The sequence below is a fragment of the Rhododendron vialii genome, chromosome 7a (assembly GCF_030253575.1).
Source record: "Rhododendron vialii isolate Sample 1 chromosome 7a, ASM3025357v1".
Lineage (NCBI taxonomy): Eukaryota > Viridiplantae > Streptophyta > Magnoliopsida > Ericales > Ericaceae > Rhododendron > Rhododendron vialii.
Genome location: NC_080563.1, coordinates 7412186 through 7435656, shown reverse-complemented (window position 1 = coordinate 7435656; position 23471 = coordinate 7412186). Strand labels below are relative to the sequence as shown.

Sequence of the window (23471 nt, the reverse complement as noted above, 5' to 3'; positions counted from 1 at the left end):
ATCATTGCTTTCTGCGAGTGCGAAGGATGGTGATAAAGGTACAACTTTTTAAAGTATTTTTGTGTGGTGAATTATTTTTGGATTGTGAATTATGTGTGAGTTGTTAATTGTTGTACTAATACACTTTTTTTTTCAAGACTGTTTCCATTGTGTATTGGTGTGGCTGATTCGGAGAGCAATGAGAATTGGTTGTGGTTTATGAAGAAGTTGCGTGGTATTTTGGATGGAGATACGATAAGCATTGTCTTTGTTTCTGACAGGAATGCTGGAATAAAAGCTGCAGTTCCCAGGGTTTTCCCTTCAGGATTTCATGGGTATTGTCTTTACCATTTGAAGAACAACCTTCGTGGTCGATTGACAGGTGGAAGGAACAAGTATAAAGAGCGCGTAATTGGTCTGTTCAGTTTATGTGCTTATGCACCAAATGAGATGAAGTTTAATGAAGAAATGGCTAGGTTAAAGAAAGCAGGTGGGGAAGCAAGGATTACAAATTTCCTAGTTGATTTGCCTTACGAACATTGGGCTAATGCTTTTTTCCCGGGACAGCGCTATGGAGAGATGTGGTCTAATTTGGCTGAGTGCTTCAATTCTTGGATAGAGAAGGAGAGGCACTTACCGATCACACAACTGGTTGATCGAGTACGGATCAAGCTTATGGAACAGATGTGTTTTAGGAAACAAACTGCAGCGAAGTGGCGTCAGGTTCTTTGTCCCACAATGGATGAAGCTTTGGCAATTGCTTTTCAGGAGTCCAAGGCCTGGGAAGTAAAATTTTCTTCACCAGATGTGCTCAAAGTTTTATGCAATCCATTTGTCAAGGTGGATATAGGGAGGCATAGTTGCACTTGTACGCAATGGCAATTGAATGGTGTACCATGTGTGCATGCAGTTTGTGCAATTAAAAAGAGCGGGAAGTCACTGAACGCATGTGTTGAACGTTACTTCCATGTGGAATGTTATCGGGAGGCATATTCTAGACCTATTATGCCTGTTCCTACGCTGTGGAAACCTGAAGTTGCCAGTGATGCTGTGATATTATCTCCTATTTCTAGAAAGCCACCAGGGAGAAATAAGAAGAAGAGGATTCGATCTTTTGGGGAGAAGGTCAGACCCATTAAATGTGCTAGGTGTGGAAAGAGAGGATCTCATAACAGGAGGAGTTGTAAGGAGGCTATCAATTAAATACTGCCAGGATTTCATAACAGGCTTTGATTTGAGTGGATATTAAGAAATAAGTTTTCATCTGGATTTAGTTGAATTGTATTGAGTTGAATTGATATTGAGTTGAATTGATTGAGGATTTATTGATTTGGTTATTTTTGGTGTTAAGTTTTTGTGGATTTTGCTGCTTTTTTTCAGAATGGTTTGTATTAATTGTGGTGAACAGGGGTTGTGAATTCTATCAAATAAAGGGAGTAAATTAAACAAGGGAGTGAATTCAACAAGGTGATGAATTCTGTTTTTGTGAATTATTTATTTTGTATATTTGTATAGTATGAATCTTTTTTTGGGCGTGTGAACAACATGGTGAATTTTGTTTTTAGGGTGTGTAAATGCTGTCAAATAGACGGGGGTGAATTCTATATTTAGGGCGTGTGAAATCCGACCAACAAGGGGGTGAATTCTGTTAATTCTGTTATTATGGTGTGTGAATTCTATCAAAAAGAGGAAGTGAATTCTATTATGGTTTCAATGTGTGAATTGTGTTCAATATGGGTGTGAATTCTATTTTGTTAATTTCTCATTGTCAAGCAGATTGCCAATTATAGACGCAGTGAGTTGCCCAGTCAGCTTGAGGATTTTCCTAGAAGAGAAATAGTTTCCAGAAATTCGAAACCTTCTACAATAAGTATTGTGCATGTGAAGGCTAGCAAAATGAAGAATTCACATCTTAAAAAAAAAAAAAACTTAACTCGCTAGCCGCAAAAATGAAGAGTTCATGACAAGAAAGAAAAAAAATAGGATTCACATCTCCAAAATAAGAATCCATACTTCGTAAAAAATCAAATTCCAGAACAATAAACTAAGAATTCACACCTCAGAACTTACTACGCAAAAAATGAAGAGTTCACAGCAAAGAAAAAGGGGAGAATTCACATCTCCAAAATAAGAATCAAAATATCGAAAAATCAAAATTCACAAAACGAAGTAGAATTCACACCTCAGAACTTACTACGCAAAAAATAAAGAGTTCACAGCTTTGAAAAGGAGAGAATTCACATGTCCAAAATAAGAATCCAGATATCGGAAAATCAAAATTCACAAAACGAAGTAGAATTCACACCTCAGAACTTACTACGCAAAAAATAAAGAGTTCACAGCTTTGAAAAGGAGAGAATTCACAGGTCCAAAATAAGAATCCAGATATCGGAAAATCAAAATTCACAAAACGAAGTAGAATTCACACCTCAGAGCTTACTACACAAAAAATGAAGAGTTCACAGCTTCGAGAGAGAATTCACAATTCACACCTCAGAACTTACTACGCAAAAAATGAAGAAAAGGAGAGAATTCACATCTCCAAAATAAGAATCCAGATATCGGAAAATCAAAATTCACAAAACGAAGTAGAATTCACACCTCAGAGGTTACTACACAAAAAATGAAGAGTTCACAGCTTCGAGAGAGAATTCATATCCCCAAAATAACAATCCACATCTCAGAAAATGAAATACATCTAGAAGAACGATAACAACTGAAGATACACAGTCTATCTCTTCAATGCAATAAGATTTTTGGACAGAAACAAGAGAATATCACATCTGAAAAACATTGAAATTTTACTCGATTTACAATGATCAATGTGCAGCTAGTACAATGACAAAGATTTTCCAGAAATGTGTTGCCGCTTTTGCAATCTATAGAAATGTGTTTCCTACTTTTTCCGCTGCAGTATCTCCTGCATTGGTAAACCTGTTAACCCAGCACCTCCTCACGGCTCATTCAATTTGACCTTGTTGTCTCTGCAGTTCAGCTTGCCATGGAGTCTCCTTGCCTCCTCTTCACTTTTGTGCATCTCCAACGTCCATGACCTTGATTTTTGGCTTAGTATCTTGTGTGTGATATCTGCCCTTATCTTTCTGACGTGATGCTTTGTGAGGCTTTGTGCAATCCCATCTACATCATTATTGATATAATGTTGGATGATGTAGCACACGATTGGGCCACAATCAAGTCTGCAGTAACAGATAAATTAAATGTGTTAGTTGAATGCTTATATTTTTTCTTTAGGTTTAGGTTTGTAGAGACAGAGAAGTGGTTTTAAGACAAACGAATTGGGCTGCTGTTTTGGTGTCGGACACATGCAAGCAGTTGATGAAAAGTTTTCCAGTCTTGATGTGCGTATTTCTGAACAGATGTATTTAGTGATTGCCAGCCTCTGATGAATTTAGAGGATCAATTAGTAAAAAACAAATGAATTGGATTCTAATATAGAGATAAGACAAAGTAATTAGTAAGAAGTTAACCAATGGAGTCGATGCATCAAAGTAGTTGTCCCTCCCTTGGATTTTCAGTGAGTTGTAGTATAACCACATTGGTCGAGTAGTATCAAGGATGAGCAGCGTCCGGTGGCTTTTGCAGAATATTGGGAAGATCAGATATGATGCGGAATTTATGGCATCTGGCAGTAGTTCTCCAAACATTTGTTCATTCTGCTCAGTGGTGTTCAATACAAACGAGTTCTGTTTTGAAGGAAAAGATTTTGATTTTTGTTTAGAGAGTTAATACATTAGGCTATTTAAAAAAATAATAATACAGTAATTTGTTTCATACCATCAGGTCTCCAGAGAAGATGTATGACCTATTCGGTTGTGATTCAATCAAACTGAAATTCGGAAACTTGTCGTACTCCTCGACCAGAAGTTCAGCATAGGCATTTATTGTCTGTAAGACAATGTAATGAATTAACTTATTATATAGCATGCGGTATTAAATTTATTATGAATGTATGTACCTCGTGGCCAAGCTTGCCATCTCGAAGTATCTCTTAGATGTTTTCAACCATTACAAAGCCTTTTGCTCCAGTATAGGCCACATTGCTGTTCAAAGAAGACAATGTTTTAATAGTACAAACAAAGATTTAGCTATGCAATCAATTAAAAAATGAAATTAGGAATACTGTCAGATGGAGTGTGAATTGTGTCAAATGGGGGGTGAATTCTGTCATGTGGCGTGTGAATACTGTGAAATTAGGGGGGTGAATTATACAAATGGGACATGTGAATTCTACATTTGTTGCTCCTGTATCTCAGAATCCCTAAACTACCACTATTCTATCGCATAAAGTAAGTTGGAATTCTGTCAAATTGGGGTGAATTTTATTTTCAGGAATGTGAATTCTTTCAGATGGGGTGTGAATTATATCAAATGGGGGGTGAATTCTTACTTTGGAGATGCATTTGCCCACATTTCTTTGATGAGTTGCAATGTTGGTTGTGGCAGAAGCTTTAAAACTTGCATCTAATTGTTGAGTTTTTTCAACTGCTTGCGGTTTGCTGGTCCATCTGTTTGCATTTCGCCAGCTCTCTTGTCAAGTAGGGGATAGGTGTACATGGGATCGACATTCAGCTTCCTTGTCCCCTGGCTTGTTTTGTCCTTGATCCTTCGATATTTTGATGGTGGAGTGGGTTTTTTGCTAGTCGCCTGTGTAATGGTGTGCACAAAGTCCAGAGTGTCTTGCGTTGAGTATGGTTTTACTTGAGCACTCTGTGTTACACTGTGGACTTGTTGCTCTATGTTTTGCTCTTCAGTCTTGTTTGAGAAGGGTTCAAGTTGTGGACTATCTTTGCTCCTTTGTTTGGTTTCTTGCAATTCTTTTTGCAATTCTTTATTTTCCCTTTCAAGCTCTGCGTTGTTCCTTTCAATCTCCTGTTTGTGTTGTTGTAGAGCTTCCACCTCCTTAATGAAAACCATCTTCTCCTCTTCCAGCTTTGTTATCTCAGTTTGCAATTGGTGTTCCTTTTTTTCTTCAGCCTTCTTCTCTGCAAGTGAGATTTTTTTCTCCTCAATTAATGCCATTCGTGCATCTGTAAGCTGCTACTCCTATTTTGCCACAGCTTCTTTGAATTCAAGCTCCATTTGCATTTTTTCCAGTCATGCATCTTCCAGTTCCTGAGCCTGTTTGCCTGCAGTTTCTTTCAATCCAAGTAGATCTTTTTCTCCTCGATTAATGCCATTTGTGCATCTGTGAGCTGCTGCTCCTGTTTTGCTGCAGCTTCTTTGAATTCAAGCTCCATTTGTATCTTTTCCTCACTGATTGCCACGTGTGACTCTTTGATATTTTGTATGGCCAAGAGAAGAGCTCTTTGTCTTTCCCTTGTTGATTCCTTCTTTCCTTGTACAAAAATCAATTTTTTGAAAGAGTTCTGCCATTTTTACCTCATTAGTTTTGTTTTGTTCCTTGAGTGTGTCAATTCTAACTTCTTGTTGCCTGTTTACCTCCTGGAGCTGCTCAACAAGCGGTTCAGTTACTCTTTGCACTGCAGAGGAACACAGAAATTCAAGGTTTGGTTAGGGTTCATCTTGATCAGGATGGATATATGTTGGCAAAGGGGATAACATAAGATGTGGAAACTCCCCTTCATTTGTTGGCAGGTACGTGTTAGGGACAAGTGTTGATCCCGAGTCTTTATCAGAGATAAATCTTTGGATTTGACTTTGATTTTGGGATATGTGGAGCAGCGCTTTTGATACTTCCAACTCATTCGCCTGAGGAGGGTTTTGTGCTTGAAAATGCTGGTTGGGTTGTGAAATGTCCTCAAGGCCAAGATAATCATGACCACTAGCATGAGCATTGTCATCATCTCTGTCTTCAGCATTAACAGGAGAATAATTACCAGCACCATCATCACAAGGACTATCATAATCATCAGCAGCAGCATCATTATCACTATCATCGTCATCATCACCATTGTTGTCATTTTCTTCAGCATTAACCAGAGAATAATTACCAGCACCATCATCACGAGAACTATCATCATCTGCAGCAGCATCACCATCGTCATCGCCATCGCCATTGCTATCATCATCATCATCATCTTCATTTTCAACTTCATCTTCATCTTCTTTTTCTGCTTCTCCTTCTCCTTCTCCTTCTCCTTTTTGAATACAAGGGAATTTCATTTTGTAAAGTTTGTGTTCTTGATCCGTTTCAGTAAGTTCAGCAACTCGTACCTATGACAATGATTGAATATGTCAAATAGATTTCTAACATCAATAGGAGGATACATATTTTACAGGCCGTGAAAGGCAGAATTCAAATCCTGTAATGCAGAATTCATATTCTCTGATGCAGAATTCACACCTTCAAGGGGGGGGGGGGGGGTTGAATGCTGTCATAGGGGGTGTGAATGAGGTCAAATGGGGGGTGAATTGTGTCAATTTTGAGGTGAATTGTGTCAAATTTGAAGTGAATTGTGTCATGTGGGGTGTGAATGGGAATGTAAATCCTATCAAATGGGGGGGGTGGTGTGTGAATAATACACATGGGGCATATGAATTCTACATTTTGTAGAATTCACACCTTTGAACTAGATATATTGCGCAGGCCAAATGAAGAACTGATATATTTGAAAAGGACAGTACTCACTTTCCTTGTGGCAATAATTGAGTTTACCTTAATTTTTCTTGTGTTCACGATGTTCGGAATGGCTTGCAACGCATGTTCAAGTGTGGATATATTCCACTTAAGTAATCTGGGCACTTGATGTTCTGACAACTCTTGTTCAAGAATGTTTGTGTGCTCGCATAGCCAGTACTGCAAATATGTAATTGATTAGCAGATGTATTGGAAGTGTTGTATGTCATGCAATTGTAAAAACAAATTTGAGTCAGTTCACTTACTGGAAGTAGCAATTGGCAGCCCTTCACATCTTTCGGTGAATGTTGGGATTTCTTTATTGATTCAACAAGCTCATAGTGTATTTCAGCTGCCCAGTTACTTCATCTTAGTTAGGTCTTCCATTGCATCGACATGCTTCCATGATACCGTTATACCGGATGTTGGGAAAAAAAGTTTGACGATGAGAAACATGCAGACCAAACGTGCAACATCTTGCACATCTTCAATGTTGGTTTTGTTCTCTTGGGCAAGTTCTTTCAACATATCTGATATGGCTTTGGTTGTCAGTCTTTGTTGAATGTTGTGTCTCTTGGCAAATGCAACCTGTTCTCTAGTCTTCAATTTTGCTGCAAACGGCTCCGTACCGCAAGATATTCCAAAAATTAACTTTACATGATTTGCCGTTAGCTTCACATTCTTCCCAACTATTGTAAAGTAATCTGTTTTGGGATTGTATGCAACAACAAGTTTTGTGAAAACCTTTTCTGACTTGATGCATTTATCAGCATTCAATGTCCGTGAGATGATTGCATCAATGATCAGCCATGATGGTGTTTTTTTCAGCAGGTTGGTCACCTCTGAGACTCAGATCTTGCAGAAACGTAACTGTCAACTGAAGGTTGGATCTATTTTTTGTGTCCGTTTGTGTATGTGTTTGTGTTGTTCTTGTCCTTTTCCTTGTGCTTGCTCTTCTCCCTTGTTGTGGGTATGTCAATGTCAATGAGGTTTGAGCTGGTTGTGCCGTTGTTGACCTTGTTCTAATTGGGTAGGTTAATGCCAAAGAGGAGTGGGATGTGGTTTTTGATGGAATTTGGCGTGGACTTTTCCTTGTTCTCTTGGGTTGTTGGACTTGGTGGTTGGGTTTGGACTTCTCGTTTTCTTTTTTCCGTCCCACGCGTTTTTGGTGGTGGTTGGGTTTGATTTTCTGTTGACTTTCTTGCCAACCTTTTTCTTTTTGGTACTTCCTGAATTGGTTGAGTTATTGGGCGCAGTAGCCTAATTGGCTGTACCTTGCATGGTGGTAGCTTCTTGGATCCAGAAGGACTAGCTGTTAGTGGTACCCTCTTCAATTCAACTTCCTTCATTTTTTGTTCTATTTCTTGATACTCTTTTTGGGAGACATAGCATCCCCATTCTATTGTCATTGTTCCTTGTAAGATTTTGTGTCTATGGTAAGAGACAAAGTGAAATTTATAAGGGACAATGACATCAGGGTATCAAACAATTCTGAAATGCTGAATTCAGACAGAAATAATTAATTCACTCTTTTGAAAAAAACAGAGCTTGCTACCCAAAAATGAAGTATTCACACCTTCAGAAAAGAAATATGATTCACACTAACAATTATTAAATGCAGAATTCACATAAGCATAAAGAATTCATAGCTTTAAAAAAAAACAAAAAACAAATCTCAGTACCCCAAAATGTAGAATTCAAATCTCAGTACCCCAAAATGGTGCATTTGAATTCTGTTTTCAGGAATGTATGGTGGAAATTGGATGAATTATGTTTTGAGAAATTGGTGTGAAGTATGATTTTTAGGGCGCGTGAATTCTTTCAAATTGGGGTGAATTCTATCATGGGGGGTGTGAATACTGTCAATTGGGGGGTGAATACTGTCAGATGATGTATGAATTGTGTCAAATGGAGTGTGAATTATGTCAAATGGAGTGTGAACTCTGTCAAATGGGGTGGGGATTCTGCCATTGTAGGTGTGAATTCTTCCAATGTTGTGTGTGAAGTAAACCAATGGTGCTTTAAGCAAATGGTGCATGTGAATTTGCACAACTCGCTAGCTGCAAAAAATGAAGAGTTCACAACAAGAAAGAAAAAAAAAACAAGATTCACATGCCCAAAATAAGAGTCCACACTTTAGAAAATTCCACAACAAATTAAGAATTCACACCTCAGAACCTAGTACACAAAAAATGAAGAGTTCACAGTTTCGAGAGAGAATTCACATCCCCAAAAATAACAATCCACATCTCGGAAAATGAAAATTCACAAAACGAAGTAGAATTCACACCTCGGAGCTTACTACACAAAAAATGATGATTTCATAGCTTCGACGGAGAATTCACAGCCCCAAAATCCATAAACCGAATTCACATCCTCAAAATCCACAAAACAAAGAATAAATCACACCTTAAAAGATAAACGCAACTCACACAGGCAAATATATAAACAAAAAGTCAGAAAAAGTCAAATCTAAGGTGTGTGGATCATGATACACAGGCAACAAAAGCAACATACAAGAATTCACATGATGTGAAATACGAGAGTATAGAAAAAGTATAGAACAAGAAGAAAACAGTGATTACCGAAGAAGGGGGACAATCTGGTGGAAGGATTGACGATGTTGATGAGTTTTTTTGGGTTTGTTGAAGGTAGAAGGACGTCGATAACGTTTTGAAGAACGTTGAGGGTTTAGGGTTTGCTGAAAGTTGAAAAGGACATGGGCGAAGTGTGTTTTTTGGGATTATATGTATTGTTCGACTATAGCGGGGGTATTTTTGGTAGTTTACTTAAAACAGGGCTTATGGGGAATGGGCTTTACAAATGGTGGGCTTGGATGGGTAGCTGTTGACATTTTGGGGCCGGCTAGTCAGAACCCCAAAAAACATGGACCAAAGGGGATGTTGGATATCTTCAATAGTCTAACACGAAAACCTGTCATGTACAAGACAAGGCCCAAACCAAAACAAAAAGAAGAAAGGAATTACAGTGCTGAAAAGCATAACAAAGGGAACTCAAGGGGTAGCAAAGACTTCCTGAAGTGTCGATGATGAAACGGTTCTTTCTACGCTTTGATGAAGTGTGGATACTCTATGAACACTGAGAAACACTTTAGCAAAGTAGAAATACCTTAGAATTAGGAATTTGATTACCAAATGAAACGTAAAACTTGTTTCAGCCTTAGAGGCTTTGACGATTTTTTTAGTTGTCTTGTTTCTACCCAGTTTTCATGAACGAAATGCAATTACATTTATGATTGGATTCAGCCATCCGTTAGTGCTTTAGAAACACTATTTATTGATATACAAAGGGTCTTGATCCAATTTAAAATGAGAAACATACATGCGTTTTACCGGGTTGAATAATATTTTGACCCATCAAGGGTAAAATGGTCACTTATTTTGATGTACAAATGATTTTTAAAAGGAACTACTTCTTCTAGAAACTAAATTGGACAAGCTTTCTAATGGTTCAAACCACGCGCGAATTGGAGTTCGGGAGTGTCCAGAGCAAGTTCGCAAAGTTGGACTTGTTGGGCATGTTCATGATGCGCCTAGGGCGCATTGAACGGCGCCTGGGTGAATAGGATTGCGCCTGAGGCGCATTAATGGCGTAAAACATACCAAACTTTGTGGACGTGCCCCGGACACTCCCGAACTCCAATTTGCGTGTGGTTTGAACCGTTAGAAAGCTTGGTCAATCAACTTTTCCTACCGAATTGGTTTCGTTGAAAAATAATTTCTACATCAAAATACATGACCATTTTACCCTCAATTGGTCGAAAATCAAATTATTTCAGTAAAACGTTCGTATCGCTCTCCTTTTAAATCAGATTAAGACCAATTATACAATGATAAATAAGGTTTTTACTATATTGAAAGACGATGCAAACGAACAATTAAAATAATAAAGTTTTATTTATGAAAAGTTGGCCGAAGGGAGATCGATTTAATGATCATCGGCGCGACAAAGGCTAAAGTACGTTTTCGCGACAAAGGCTAAATTTATCTTGGACTGATTTTTAGTTTTTTTAGTCATTTTCTCACTCCTCAATTGTTAACCACTCCCAAGGAGAGTGCGAAAATCAATATGGAGTTGATTTTCGCACTCCCAACACCCCTTGAGAGTGCGGTTAACAATTTGAGAAGTGCAAAAATCACTCCCTTTTTTTACAGAGTATATATTTTCTTAACATTTTTTCCGGTCCAAGAATTAGTTCTCAATCCTTGGTCATGCGATGTGAACCCTCTGCTTGTTACCATTAGTTTAGTTTTCTTTCCCTCATTTTTGGTCAACTCTATCGGGGTTTATGCAATTATCGAGTATACCAAGTTATATACTCCTAAACTCAAATTTTGCTGATGTGAACCTAGACTAATTCCTGAGTCTAATTTCACCGTCCACTTGTGAGTAGCCTATTTAAAACCGCGACAAACCTCCGTATGAACTAATCCAACAAGAGTTGATAACACAAAGAGATTTCAAACAGGAAATATAGGAAAGAGTAAACCTCTAAATCTCAGGCCTTGACCACCGGTGCAACCCCATGGGATTATGATGACATACTAACAATTGAGGTATGCTGGAATGGTAATTTTATCATGTACAAGCTGAAGTATAGATTCTTTTATTTGAAAATGCAAAGTTATACCAATTCAATAATCCAAAAACTGAACCGGTTTCCGGTTTGGGCTGTGTTGGTTGCTGTTCATTTAATCATTTTAGATGCCCTTCATCAACAATGAGACAATTTCATTTTATTGCCAATAAGAGCACCAGAAACTATACTTACGAGTAGTCAAAGAACAATTCAAACTGACTAATAAATTAAGAACACTCATTACTCAGAATTATAGGGATACATATCACTGACTAACCTAACCTTTTGATGTTTTAGGGTGGCCAGTTTACGTGTACCTCCATTAATCCTCTGGAGACCAACCTCATTGAGCAGTTCATAGCACGACAGGAAAAGAAAAGAACCGTAACATTGTCTAACCTAACCTACCAAACTTATTATAAGGAGCTGAGAATCTGATGACCCATGAAGTTTTGTGATCGTGATAATGCCTTCAAAAGGTTGTTGAAATTTTTCGCCGATGACCCACCTTTACTGTTGGCCTCAATTGCTAGTTTCTTCCACTCCATCGCCTTCCTCTTCATCGCTTTACCCTCGTCTCCCTCCATCAACTCGCGAACTAGGCTTTCCACTTCTTCCCTCTCCATATCCTCGTTGATCTTCATCCTGATACCCCATCGGTTACAGCTGTACCGACAGGTCACTTGATGGTCATGACCAAAATACGGCCAACCGATCATGGGCACACCAGCACAAATGCTCTCAAGCATTGAGCTAGTCCCAAAATGACTCACGAACACTCCCACTGAAGGGTGGGCAAGAAGTTGCTCCTGGGGGCACCATGTGGCTATCAGACCCCTTTCTTTAGTCTTTTCCAAGAACTCAAGTGGCAGAGTTGCCAATTGGCCCTTGGCAAAATCTGGTGTAATCATCCAAAGAAATGGCTGGTTGCTATTGCAAATGCCCCAGGCAAACTCACATAGTTGTCGCGGGGTAAAGACCGCGAGATCACCAAAGCTTATGTATACAACTGAATTGGGTTCCATGGAGTCTAGCCATTTCAAGCAATGGATTTCGTCCCCATGTTGATTGAAGGAAAATGATTCAAGATGATCACTGGTGCCAGTGGAATCCAAGTTGAGCAGCATTTGGAGGGGGCCAACGGCGTACACATGTTGAAACATTGGCTTGATTGCATCGAAAACATCATGTTCCAGAGCTTCGAATGTTTCGAAGATGATACCCGAAGCTTGGAAAGCCTCCTCTGCTTCTCCCTCGGGTAAGCCATTCTCGTATAGCTTAGCATGTGGGATGTCACTCAGACGGATGTTTTTCAATACGGAGGTCGAATCTAGAACCATGTCCAGTTGCTCATCTGTAAATCAGTTCAAAATTGTTAGCTAGCTTGAAATAGATGCAACTCATTCACAAGATACACATGTTTTGTGGTGTTCAATGGGATTTACCTTTAGGCGGCATTAGACCTTTTTCTCGGAGGTATCCCAAGAAGGCACAAGCATTTGGAACCCAAAGGAGATAGCCAGGGATCCCCAGTTCTCTTGCAATCATAATGTTGAAAGGCATCAAACCATCTGATACGATACAACTCACCGTCTTGCACCAGTTCAGTCTCGTAATGAGATGGTGCAGTGGTGGCAAGAATTTTTCCCGGGCAGACTGACAAAGCAAGTGGTAGTAGTCCCGGGTGGTGGTGGTGGAGGCCGGAGGAGGGAGGATGGCGGGGATGGTTTCAAAGCGGAAGTTGCGGAGGTTGGCAATGGATTCGAGGGCCCCAGATTTGAGCAAGTTGTTGTGACTAAACTCTGTGTTGACAAAGGTGATACGGAAGCCGAATGAGTGGAGAATGTTTGCCAGTTTAAGCATTGGCTTGATGTGGTCTTGAATTGGGTAAGGGATGCACATGACATGAGGCTTGTTAGGATTCATTCTGCTCACTGTTGAAGAAGAAGCCATAGCTGTTTTCTCACTCCTATTCCTTGCTAGCTAGCTACTCGAGTGCAGCACAAAGGAATGTTTCCCTCGTTTTAGTTTCGATAGCACGTTAGTTGTGCATTTATATCCTGGCTCAGGCTGAGTTTTAGTATTCTATAATCTATATAGATATTTACTTGATTAATTTGTTGATTGATCCAATAGTAGTTTAGTACTCGTCTTTGGTCATGTGAGGTGACCCTTTTAATTCAAATATTAGTTTTATGGTCTCACTCATTTTTAGTCCACTCTTCAGGGAATCTCAGTGCCGGCCTTGGGCGACCGTTTTAGGACCCAAAAAATAGCCCAACTCTCGTATATACGAAACGTACACCAGATTGTGTGTGATCTATTTCGGGGTCCCACACTAACGATTAAAAGTCATTCAATTTGTTTAAAATATTGTTTCAAGAGTACCAACAAAAAATCAGCTCATTCCAATGTCGATAAGGGATCAATTGATTCAATTTTGTCCCTGCGAATTCGAGGAGGCAAAGTACCCGTATGACAGGCTATTGGAAAGCTGGCCTTCTGGTTGGAGTTTGATGGAGTATCTTGCGAAAATCAGGAAGAGAAAATCAATTTATGGCGCATTACTGTGTCCCTTTTCTAACATTGCAGCCGAACAACCCGCACGCTCACATGGTCATGGCGCGGGTGTGTGAGCCGTGGTCGCTGGTTTAACGATGCCCTGAACGACAAGAGTTTAGCCACTTCAGCGCAAAGCTAGTAAAGTGAACATACTAGAAGTGCTTCTACGCATAAGAAATGAACACTCCCAAAAGGAACAAGGAAGCTTTTCAAAACCCCCAAATCAAGATGCTGTTATTTTGAAAATTTATGACACTGGCCAACTTAGGCTGGAGGTTTCAAACCGCGAACCAGGAGGAAGCTAAATTCAACCACTTGAGGTTAATAGTGCCATAAAAGTTGATAACACGCAAGAAGTTCGATCCTCAAAAAGGAGCGAATTTTTAAATTCATGGCCTTCACCACCTGGCCAAGCTTCGGAGTTGCAATGAAAAGTATATTAGTTGCAAATTGATGACAATTCATGGTTTTGGATAGCTATCAATCTAATACGGACTTTTCAAGATATCGATTTGTACCTTTCCAAGATTTCAATTTATACTGTGGAACTCATGCTCGTCGATTGACTTAAAGATCATTCCAATTGGTCTAATTATCACCAATCAAGTTATGTATCCTTCCGACAGGTAAATGGTGTGCTAATCACCTTAGTCACAAAATCCTTCAAAATAGCATTCGCTCCCGCTCTCAATCCTCGTTTTACGCTTGCGCTCTCAATCTTCTCACTCGCGAATTTTAGTTGCTTCTGAGGTTTTTACAAAACGTTTTCACGCTTGCGCAGTCGTGCTCCCACACTCGCATCGAGCCGTGCATTATGTGGCTTAGGTCACCACAGTATTACAGAAGAGAATCTTAAGGGTAAAATACGATAATGTCATTGCCACAGGCCTGCAAGTCTATCTTAAGCATTTTAGATCCTTTCATCTAACTTCATGCGAAACGGACCACAATCCTTGATAAATAAGGTAAGATAAGCACCAAATTGACCGGGGTTGGTGGAATGCAATCATGTAGCCATCATTTTGTATCGTTAGTTACGAGCTGTAATGTAGCGGGGTCCGATCTTCTTTGTCCCGAAAATCCCTGTACCTCTGTGCCGAAAGATTTTCCGGCCGTTGAATTGTGTGATGTTTTTTATGTTTTAAATCCAACGGCTAGAAAATCTCCTGGCACAGAGACACAAAGATTTTTGGCACAGAGAATCCTGCCTCGTAATCTAGCAGCCACAATACTCTTTGCGGTACTAAAACTAACACATACGGGCCAATTTATATGGGGTTTGCTTCAACTTTAATTTAGTTTTTAGCTAGTGTACAGTAAGATTAGTCTCCAGAGATTAGTCAAAATGCACGTAAAGTCGTAAAGTGACTCGAACAACTAGAGTCATAAAAAGAAGTAATAAAACTAAATCACCCTGTATCGCTGTATGTATTGTTACTTGTAGGGGTCTAATTTAACGAATTTTCTGTCATTTGATCATCTGGTCACTACCATGATAGAATCTAATTACACAATCTTACATGTAAATGATGGAACCACTTGATGTATTATTAAAAAAGTCCTTTTCATTGTGTACATAAGCAATACATTATTTATCCATTGATCCTCTTTCAATCGCAGTATCAATTCCTAAAGATTTGTGTTGTAGATTTTCTTGTTTTTTTCATTAATAAAATAATGTGGGTAGAATGTTTGGGCAATATACCAATTTAAAGGGGTCAAATTTACAAATTCCTATCACAAACCTATATCAATAATACAAATTTTAAAAAGTTTGGGTGAGGTCAAGTGACCCCACTTGTGTCTACTTTCTCCGCTCATGAGGGTGATATTAAGATGGAATAATGATGATGAGATTACTTTTGACCGTTGAATGAGAAGGGAGATAATTCGGAGGGTGGCAACTGGAACCATTCCGATCCCGCCCGCCCCGATTGGGGTAGGTTTTCGTCAAATTTTCGAATTTCAGAGTAGGTAGGTTAGAGAGAAATAACAAAAATCCGATCGAATCAGGTATGGTTCGGGATGATATTACCCCGCCCTGTTACTTGTCCCGAACCTGCCCCAAAATGCTTTAACACGATGCTCTGTTCCCCTCCAAATGGATTTGGATCCGCTACTCCGATCCAGACTGTCCAGTGTTTTGTTCCCTGAGATCCGCCGGGGAGGAATCAAAAGAACTGTTAGATTCAAGTATGAGTAGTTCACGCATGCTATAAAATCTATGATTTTACCCTATACCCTAACATTTTCTCTATTCATCCTTGTATATCCTCTACTATACCAAAAAACATTACTCCCTCCGTCCATTTTTAAGTGTCACGCTTCGTAACTCTAACTTATTAAGAAAACATCATCATTACACTTTTTTTATCAACTTTTACCTCAACTTTCCCTACTTACCCTCTATGGAGATATCATCATTACTCTTTTACTCACTAACTTTTTAAAAATATAATCTACTTTTAGGGGCAAAATGAAAAATGTACCAACTTTTACCCACTAACTTTACAAAATGGACATTTATTAAGAGATAGTCCAAAATAGAATATTGGACTTTAAAAAGGGGACGGAGGGTTTATATATTTTGGGGAAAATGACGGCACAAGACGTGTTTTAATAATTAATATCCTCCAAGGACATGCTAAGAACAATTGTTAATGTTGAAAATGTCCTTGACGGATATTAATTATCAAAACATGTCATTAGCCGTCATTTTCCCTTGTTGGCCTGGAGCAGAAGTCGCGAGAGAGATTGTAGAACTGTTCATAGAGAAAGAGAGTGGGCCTGGGCTAAAATGGCTTGTTGGAATGGGTTGGGTTTCAAAATAAAATTGGATGGGCTAAAATTATACATAAAAAAAATTTCTTTTAAGTTCACATGGACTATAGCCCACCTCACTTTAACTATACTTTTGCTACGTATGGCAAAATCCGTTGCGTTGCCATCCCTAATTAGAATGTGACAGTTTAATACCACACCTTCTCCTAGTTTTAGTTAATCCTCACATAGGATACTTAGGCCATCCACAGTGGTATAATTAAAAATGGATAACCAAAAGTTGACACATCAGCTTTTGATTATCCATTTAAGAGGTTGTTAAGCTTATCAATGTTGAGGTCCACAATGGTCACTTCTAATTCATAACCAAAATAAGGGGTTCACTACAATTTCAATCTCTCCTTATATTTTCCACCATTGATCACTTCCCTCCATTACGTTTTTTTTTTTGGCAAAAATATATCGTTTACATACCTTCCTTAATTTTGGGAAAAATTTCCCTCATATTATAAATTTGGAAAAAAAAATCATGTACTCAATAAATAAATAAATAAATCAGATATGTTCTTGAATTTGGAAAAGAATGCAAGGTTCTTCATGTACTCAATCACAGAGAGAGGATCGAAAAAAGAATAAAATAGAAACGGAAAAAAAAAGTAATATACCTTAATCCGGCGACAATTAGTTGAATTGTAAATGATCGAAAAGATATGAGCTTCATTTTTGGAGGGAAAGAAAGATAAACAGTTTGTGGTTAAAGAGAATGAGATATAGAGTAGACGAAGAAGAAAATACCATTTGAAACATGCGTGTATACAATTTTGGAACCAATTAACTTGTATGGTGTGGGATCCACAAATTTTGATTATTGAAAAAGGTTGTTAGTTTTGGTTATCCAAAGCCCAAAATTTGATTATTTCTAAGAATGTTGCTAAGTTTGATTATACCATTGTGAGCTATTTTTTACACTAACATTGTTAACTTTAAAAATAATTTGCTTTTGATTATACCACTGTGGATGGCCTTATAAGAGAATAAATTATATATAGTGTAAATATTTAATTTTTTTTTAAATCAATTATATTGTATCATATCACTAAAATAATAGTGGATCTCAATTATTAGAACACTGCGATATAACGCAATGTAATTAATTTGAAATAAATAAATATTTATTCCAACGGCGTAAATAATTTAATCTTTAATTGTAATCTAAATAATTTAATCTTTAATTGTAATCCAACCGGTCCCTGTTCCGTAATCATGGGACTAAAACAAATACTAATGAGAAACAGACGAGGAATGTCCAATTATGATCCAGATCCTGATCCAACGTCTCTAGTTCCAGCAAATCAAATAACCCCCGAAAGTATCTGCCGTTATCATCAGCGGTAAACCCCCGCATGCATCTGCCGCGTTGGCGAATGACGCCATTGGCGTCCGTTTATTCGAGAGACCTTCTTTGCTCTTTCGTGGAAACAAAATCAAGACGATCTCGAAGCCCACCCCCTCTCTCCTCTCTCTAAAACCCATCACGCCCACACCGATACTTTGATCAATTCCCTCAAAAACCCAGTTGCCCAAATCCAGTCTTTTCTCTTTCTCGCTCGAGTATTTTCATTTCGCTTTCATCACAACAGCGTGTAAGCCTCGAAGCTTTCGGCCGACACAGAGGCGCAAACCAACAAATATCCAAAATCAGTGGCCGACAAACGAAGGTTGTTTCAATTTCCCATCTATATCTTAGCTGCTTTTAGGATTATGACAAGTTTGGTGGGGTAGCTTACCCGATTTCATTGACGGAGTTTTCAAACTTTGGTGCCTTTGAATCTTCCTTTCATTGTTCACATCTGTTTTTTTGACCGATGCTGATTAATTGAGTGAAGGTGGAAAACCCAATGTTCTGAAACGCCTTCTTATTGTTGTTGTCATTTTCTCGAATTGAAGGAGGGGAAACTATTTGGAGTCAATTGGGGTTGATAACCTCATTGGAGCAAGTTTTAAGATTTCGGTGAATAAGTTGCAACTTGCAAGCAAATCATAGTTTCTTGATATTTGGGTGGGCAATTAGCTGATTCTGGTTGTGGGTTACGGAGGCTGAAGAACCTATCGTTGGGCTCTTCTAAGCATAAATTGATTGCTGATAAGGAGTTTGAAGTTTAGGCGAATAATTGAAGTTGGTTGTAACTGAGGAAGATGGTTGAAAATTCTGAGGCAATGACAAACAGTGTGCTCCCAAACGGGTCTATTCAAAACTCAAATGGGCACACAGAAGAGAAGCTAGACGAGCTTCGATGCCTTTTGGGGAAAGCGGACGGCGATCCATTGAGGATTGTTGGGGTTGGGGCGGGTGCTTGGGGTAGTGTTTTCTTAGCCCTGCTACAAGATAGTTATGGTCACCTTCGCGAGAAGGTTCAGATAAGGATATGGAGAAGAGCCGGGAGATCTGTGGATAAAGCAACAGCTGAGCACTTATTTGAGGTTATAAACTCAAGGGAAGATGTGTTGAGGAGACTGATTAGGCGATGCGCGTACTTGAAGTATGTGGAAGCAAGATTAGGTGATCGGACACTCCATGCAGATGAGATTTTGAAAGATGGGTTTTGCTTGAACATGATTGACACACCACTTTGCCCTTTAAAGGTGGTCACCAACTTGCAGGAGGCTGTGTGGGATGCGGATGTTGTTATAAATGGGTTGCCATCAACGGAAACTCGTGAGGTGTTTCAAGAAATTAGTAGGTATTGGAAGGAGAGAATTACAGCGCCAGTGATCATTTCTTTGGCAAAAGGTATAGAGGCTGAATTGGAGCCCGAACCACGCATTATAACACCCACTCAAATGATCAACCGGGCGAGTAAGACCTCACTTTCTCCTTCTTTCTCTTTCTCCTTCTTTCTCTTTCCACTCTATATGTCATTGCATTCTTTGCTAGAACTGTGACCATTTTTCTCCTGCATCAACTTGTGGTCTTTGTTATGTCGTAATGGATATCTTTAGCTAACTACGGTGGGAACTTTAATATTTCTGCCTTATTTTGATATTCCATGTTATGCATCCTTTTGTTTCTGTAGTAAATGAACTGTTATCTCCTTGTCCTAAAATTTAATCATTTGCAGCTGGAGTTCCCGTTGAGAATATTCTGTATCTTGGGGGACCCAACATTGCATCAGAGATTTACAACAAGGAATATGCTAACGCACGGATATGTGGAGCTGAAAAATGGAGGAAACCATTAGCAAAATTTCTGAGGCAGCCCCATTTTATTGTGTGGGATAATGGTGATCTTGTCACTCATGAAGTTATGGGAGGCTTAAAAAATGTGTATGCTATTGGAGCTGGTAAGATCCACACTCCACTTTATTGACCGATAAATGTTGAGCACTACATGATATGTCATTTTTCTGCATAACAACAAAGTTCATGTATTGTTGTACTTGTGGCCGTATAATCTATTCTGCCCATACACGAGAACAGTTTGGACTCCAAGTAATAGACAAGTGTTTCACGGTTGACGTTTGATGCTTGAGATGACCGGCTGTGTAAATTCGTTTGAAAATTGAGTAGCACCATTTTATGCATGGGGTGTTTTTTCTTTATGGATAATGTGTTGCTAGTCATCTCATCAAATTTCATTCATGGACATAAATGCCCGTGTAACCCACATTAACCTAATAATTGTTTGGCTTTAAAGATTTTTCCTTGTTTGAACCAAATATCTACGATCTCAGGATAGCCTCAGTGTGAATTCAATAGAAATAAAAGCTAATAGCAAAAGAGTGTCGGGAGTTCTCCTTCCTTATAGTAGCAGTTACATCTATGTATACGACAAGAAAGCACACACAAGAAGGGCGCTAAGTAACTAAGGTGATCCTTTCTATCCTAGCTCGTTTCTCGTTGAGCTAATTTTCTAATCTAGATCTTGTTCAGCCATGCAGTGCTTCTGCCTTTTCTGATCTTCAACGAAAAAACACATATGATCAACTGGAAGTCTAAATGTGTTCGTTTCAAGAATTCTCTTTTATTATTTTGTGGGGTTGTGATTCCAATCTAGGACCTCAACTGAGCCTCTGGTTCTGAGAATGGGTTGGCCTAACTCCGTCGTCTCAACCTGCACAAGCAACACCCACCGTTAGTGCCCAAGCCGGTCAGAGTCGACCGGCAAGGCACTCCGATGGTTACATAAGTGATTGCGAGTGGAGAGGAAAGCACTGAGCATTTAGGGTTGAGAGGAACAGCATACCCTCTAGGGTTGATCTTTTATCCCTTACATAGAGCCGCAAGACTTGCTCTCCAAGTATGCACGTGTCTGGCATGTGAGGTAACTGCTCTGGCTGGCGTCACATATGACGGGGCGAGGCGGTTACTGTTCACGTGCATGAGATGCTTCCCGAGTTTGCAAGAGCAGTAACCGTTCTGGCTACGTCAGTCGTGAAGTATGGAGCCATACAGCTAGGTGCACATGGCCAAGTCGGCATATGTAAATCCCCGGGTCATAACAGTTGGACTTGATAAGACACAACAACCTCCGAGTTACGCGGTTTGGATCCAGTTCTCCGGCCCGTGCCATAGTTGAATCTTACGACCCGAACCTTGGGGTCCAGCCTGTTCCTTCAGTCCAGCCCAATCGATTGAGTCCAGTTAGCCTGGTCTGGCTGTTGAGCCACCTGACCTAACTGAGCTGTATTAATTGGCCCACTACATATTACATATTTCATATGTTTTTTCCCCGAATCTTGATTGGTAGCCGTATTTGGGAGCACTTTTCCGGTTCCAATTCCCGATATTTTGATGTGTGTATATAACACACACAGACCATTGCGTATTGTAAAACAATGACGCTAATTTAACATGGAAAACCTTTTGAGGCACAATATAAATGTCATAGGCAGCAATCAAACTGAAGTGTGCTTCATGGAAGAATTGAGAGTATGTTTTAGTCTGGAACACTTCATATGTATTTTGAGGATTCAGAATGTGTAGCTGAAGTCTACAGGTATTTGTAAACTTGTTCAAATATAGCTTATTGTCTCCATTCTTTTGGTTATGGACTCGTTTCACCAAGAGGTGGATTACCTGGAATTCTTATGGCATCTTAGATACTGTCTTGTACTTGTGACATAAAAACAAATGTTTTCCTTCGTTTTGATGTCTTGTACTGTTGTATTATTTGTTATATTCATCTATCAAATCGATTCTGAGTCTCAGCTTGGAACCTTTGCATTGATGTTCCGGAGTTTGATATCACAGGTATGATAGCAGCTCTGACTAAAGAAAGTGCCACCAGCCAATCTGTATACTTTGCTCTCTGTACATCAGAGATGATATTTATTACTCATCTCTTGGCCGAAGAACCAGAGAAGCTTGCAGGTCCCTTGTTGGCGGACACTTATGTAACCCTATTGAAAGGTCGTAATGCATGGTACGGCCAGAAGTTGGCCAAAGGGGAGCTGAGTCTAGATATGGGTGACAGCATCAAGGGAAAGGGGATGATTCAGGTAAACACTTGATTAGAAAAGGAATTTCTTATTTGAATGGTTGAAGTCGTTGAGTCTGAAAATGCTTGAACTCAAACTGGAAGTTCAAGGAGATAAAATATCATGAGCTCCTTCCAAATCCATTGCAACATTTGCTTGCCCTTCAGTTGTTTATTACTTGAGCTTCTGGCAAGTATCAGGATATTTCTAAAGAGAATTTTTGATGCGTGGTTCTCATTTAACTTGGCGGGATGTTGTCAAGTGTCTAAAAGGAAAAAATATCTAATGCTGCCTATGAACATGTTTGTTATGCATTTAGCTTTCATATTCAAGTGAAAAGAACTGCGTGACTATCTTGCCTTTGGAATTTGATCAACTAGTGATGTGCTGCGAAATTCTAGGTTACTGGATTTGAACAATTTCTGCCATTGAGATATAGTAGAGATTTCTGTTTTACAGAGTCTTTCTGGTTCACTTACGTCTGATCAATCTGTCTCGCATGTCCCCAATGCTAAGTTTTCCTTGCCTTTATTACAGGGAGTCTCAGCTGTGAAAGCATTTTATGAACTGCTAAGTCAGTCCCATATAAGTGTGCTACATCCTGAAGAAAAGAAGCCCGTTGCTCCAGTTGAGCTTTGCCCCCTCTTGAAGACACTATACAGAACATTAATTACAAGGTATACATAACTAACTGCACATATCTCTCTCTCTCTCTCTCTCTCTCTCTCTCTCTCTCTCTCTCTCTCTCTCTCTCTCTCTCTTGACCTGGAATATGCATGAATTCTCAGGGAGCTTCCAACAGAGGCCATACTTCAAGCACTGAGAGATGAAACCATGCATGATCCACGCGAACGGATTGAGATAGCGCAGAGTCATGTGTTCTACAGACCTTCACTTCTTGGGCAGTAGTGTCAATGGCCCATAGTTCTGTGCCTCCTTTGACTACAACCTTTGGATGAAAGCATGGGCGAATCAAACCTTTGGGAACCACTAGGTACCTTATGTAACAAGGTTTTGTTGTAGCATGCTCTGAAGAAGCCGGCGGAAGTTGTGTTGTATGGTTATATTGGAAATATTCGTTTGTTTTTTCAACTTATTTGTTTTGATTGTTTGATTACAGTGCCTTTGATTGCAGGATCAATGTAAGTTTCTTCACACTTATGGAGATTATATAACGAAAAGATTGATCCCGTAGGCTTTGTTTGGATCATGAATTTGTGGCGGAAAAGGGTAGAGGAAAGATAAGTGAAATTAATTGGTAGAAAGTGTTTTGCATTAGAGAAAAACTTGAACTTAGAATTGAAGTTATTCCAAAGTGCATTTTAAAAATTCATACTGAAATATAGATACTATTTGAATTGTATCTGGAAATAATTTAATGCTGCGTCGTCCTCCTGAAATACATCATATAGAATCCATGACAAAGAATAGCAAAAAAAAATTGATCGTCTCGCTCCCTTTTTTTTTTTTTTTT

At 39.2% G+C, this 23471-nt stretch overlaps 5 protein-coding genes across 5 annotated transcripts; 2 read left to right on the top strand and 3 right to left on the bottom strand.

The window, feature by feature from the left end:
* Positions 1–198: 198 nt before the first annotated feature.
* Positions 199–1590, top strand: LOC131332600 (uncharacterized). Its single transcript, XM_058366899.1, has 2 exons — positions 199–1104; positions 1495–1590. The coding sequence occupies exons 1-2, from the start codon at positions 199–201 to the stop codon at positions 1588–1590; spliced, it is 1002 nt and encodes a 333-aa protein (XP_058222882.1).
* Positions 1591–2850: 1260 nt separating this feature from the next.
* Positions 2851–3693, bottom strand: LOC131334710 (uncharacterized). The gene is made up of 3 exons (XM_058369894.1): positions 3468–3693; positions 3273–3379; positions 2851–3176 (listed from the first exon to the last, which is right to left on the bottom strand). The coding sequence occupies exons 1-3, from the start codon at positions 3642–3644 to the stop codon at positions 2933–2935; spliced, it is 528 nt and encodes a 175-aa protein (XP_058225877.1). The 5' UTR covers positions 3645–3693; the 3' UTR covers positions 2851–2932.
* A 1445-nt stretch (positions 3694–5138) lies between these two features.
* On the bottom strand, positions 5139–7986 carry LOC131332599 (uncharacterized). The gene is made up of 8 exons (XM_058366898.1): positions 7852–7986; positions 7045–7417; positions 6844–6929; positions 6617–6757; positions 6111–6174; positions 5600–6038; positions 5473–5480; positions 5139–5335 (listed from the first exon to the last, which is right to left on the bottom strand). The coding sequence occupies exons 1-8, from the start codon at positions 7984–7986 to the stop codon at positions 5139–5141; spliced, it is 1443 nt and encodes a 480-aa protein (XP_058222881.1).
* A 3398-nt stretch (positions 7987–11384) lies between these two features.
* Positions 11385–13294, bottom strand: LOC131334708 (7-deoxyloganetin glucosyltransferase-like). Its single transcript, XM_058369893.1, has 2 exons — positions 12623–13294; positions 11385–12531 (listed from the first exon to the last, which is right to left on the bottom strand). Exons 1-2 carry the CDS (start codon positions 13128–13130, stop codon positions 11594–11596), a joined length of 1446 nt encoding a protein of 481 aa, XP_058225876.1. The 5' UTR covers positions 13131–13294; the 3' UTR covers positions 11385–11593.
* Positions 13295–17851: 4557 nt separating this feature from the next.
* Positions 17852–23187, top strand: LOC131334707 (probable glycerol-3-phosphate dehydrogenase [NAD(+)] 1, cytosolic). Its single transcript, XM_058369892.1, has 6 exons — positions 17852–18563; positions 18617–19377; positions 19640–19861; positions 21771–22018; positions 22535–22674; positions 22786–23187. Exons 2-6 carry the CDS (start codon positions 18717–18719, stop codon positions 22904–22906), a joined length of 1392 nt encoding a protein of 463 aa, XP_058225875.1. The 5' UTR covers positions 17852–18563; positions 18617–18716; the 3' UTR covers positions 22907–23187.
* The last annotated feature ends 284 nt before the right edge of the window (positions 23188–23471 follow it).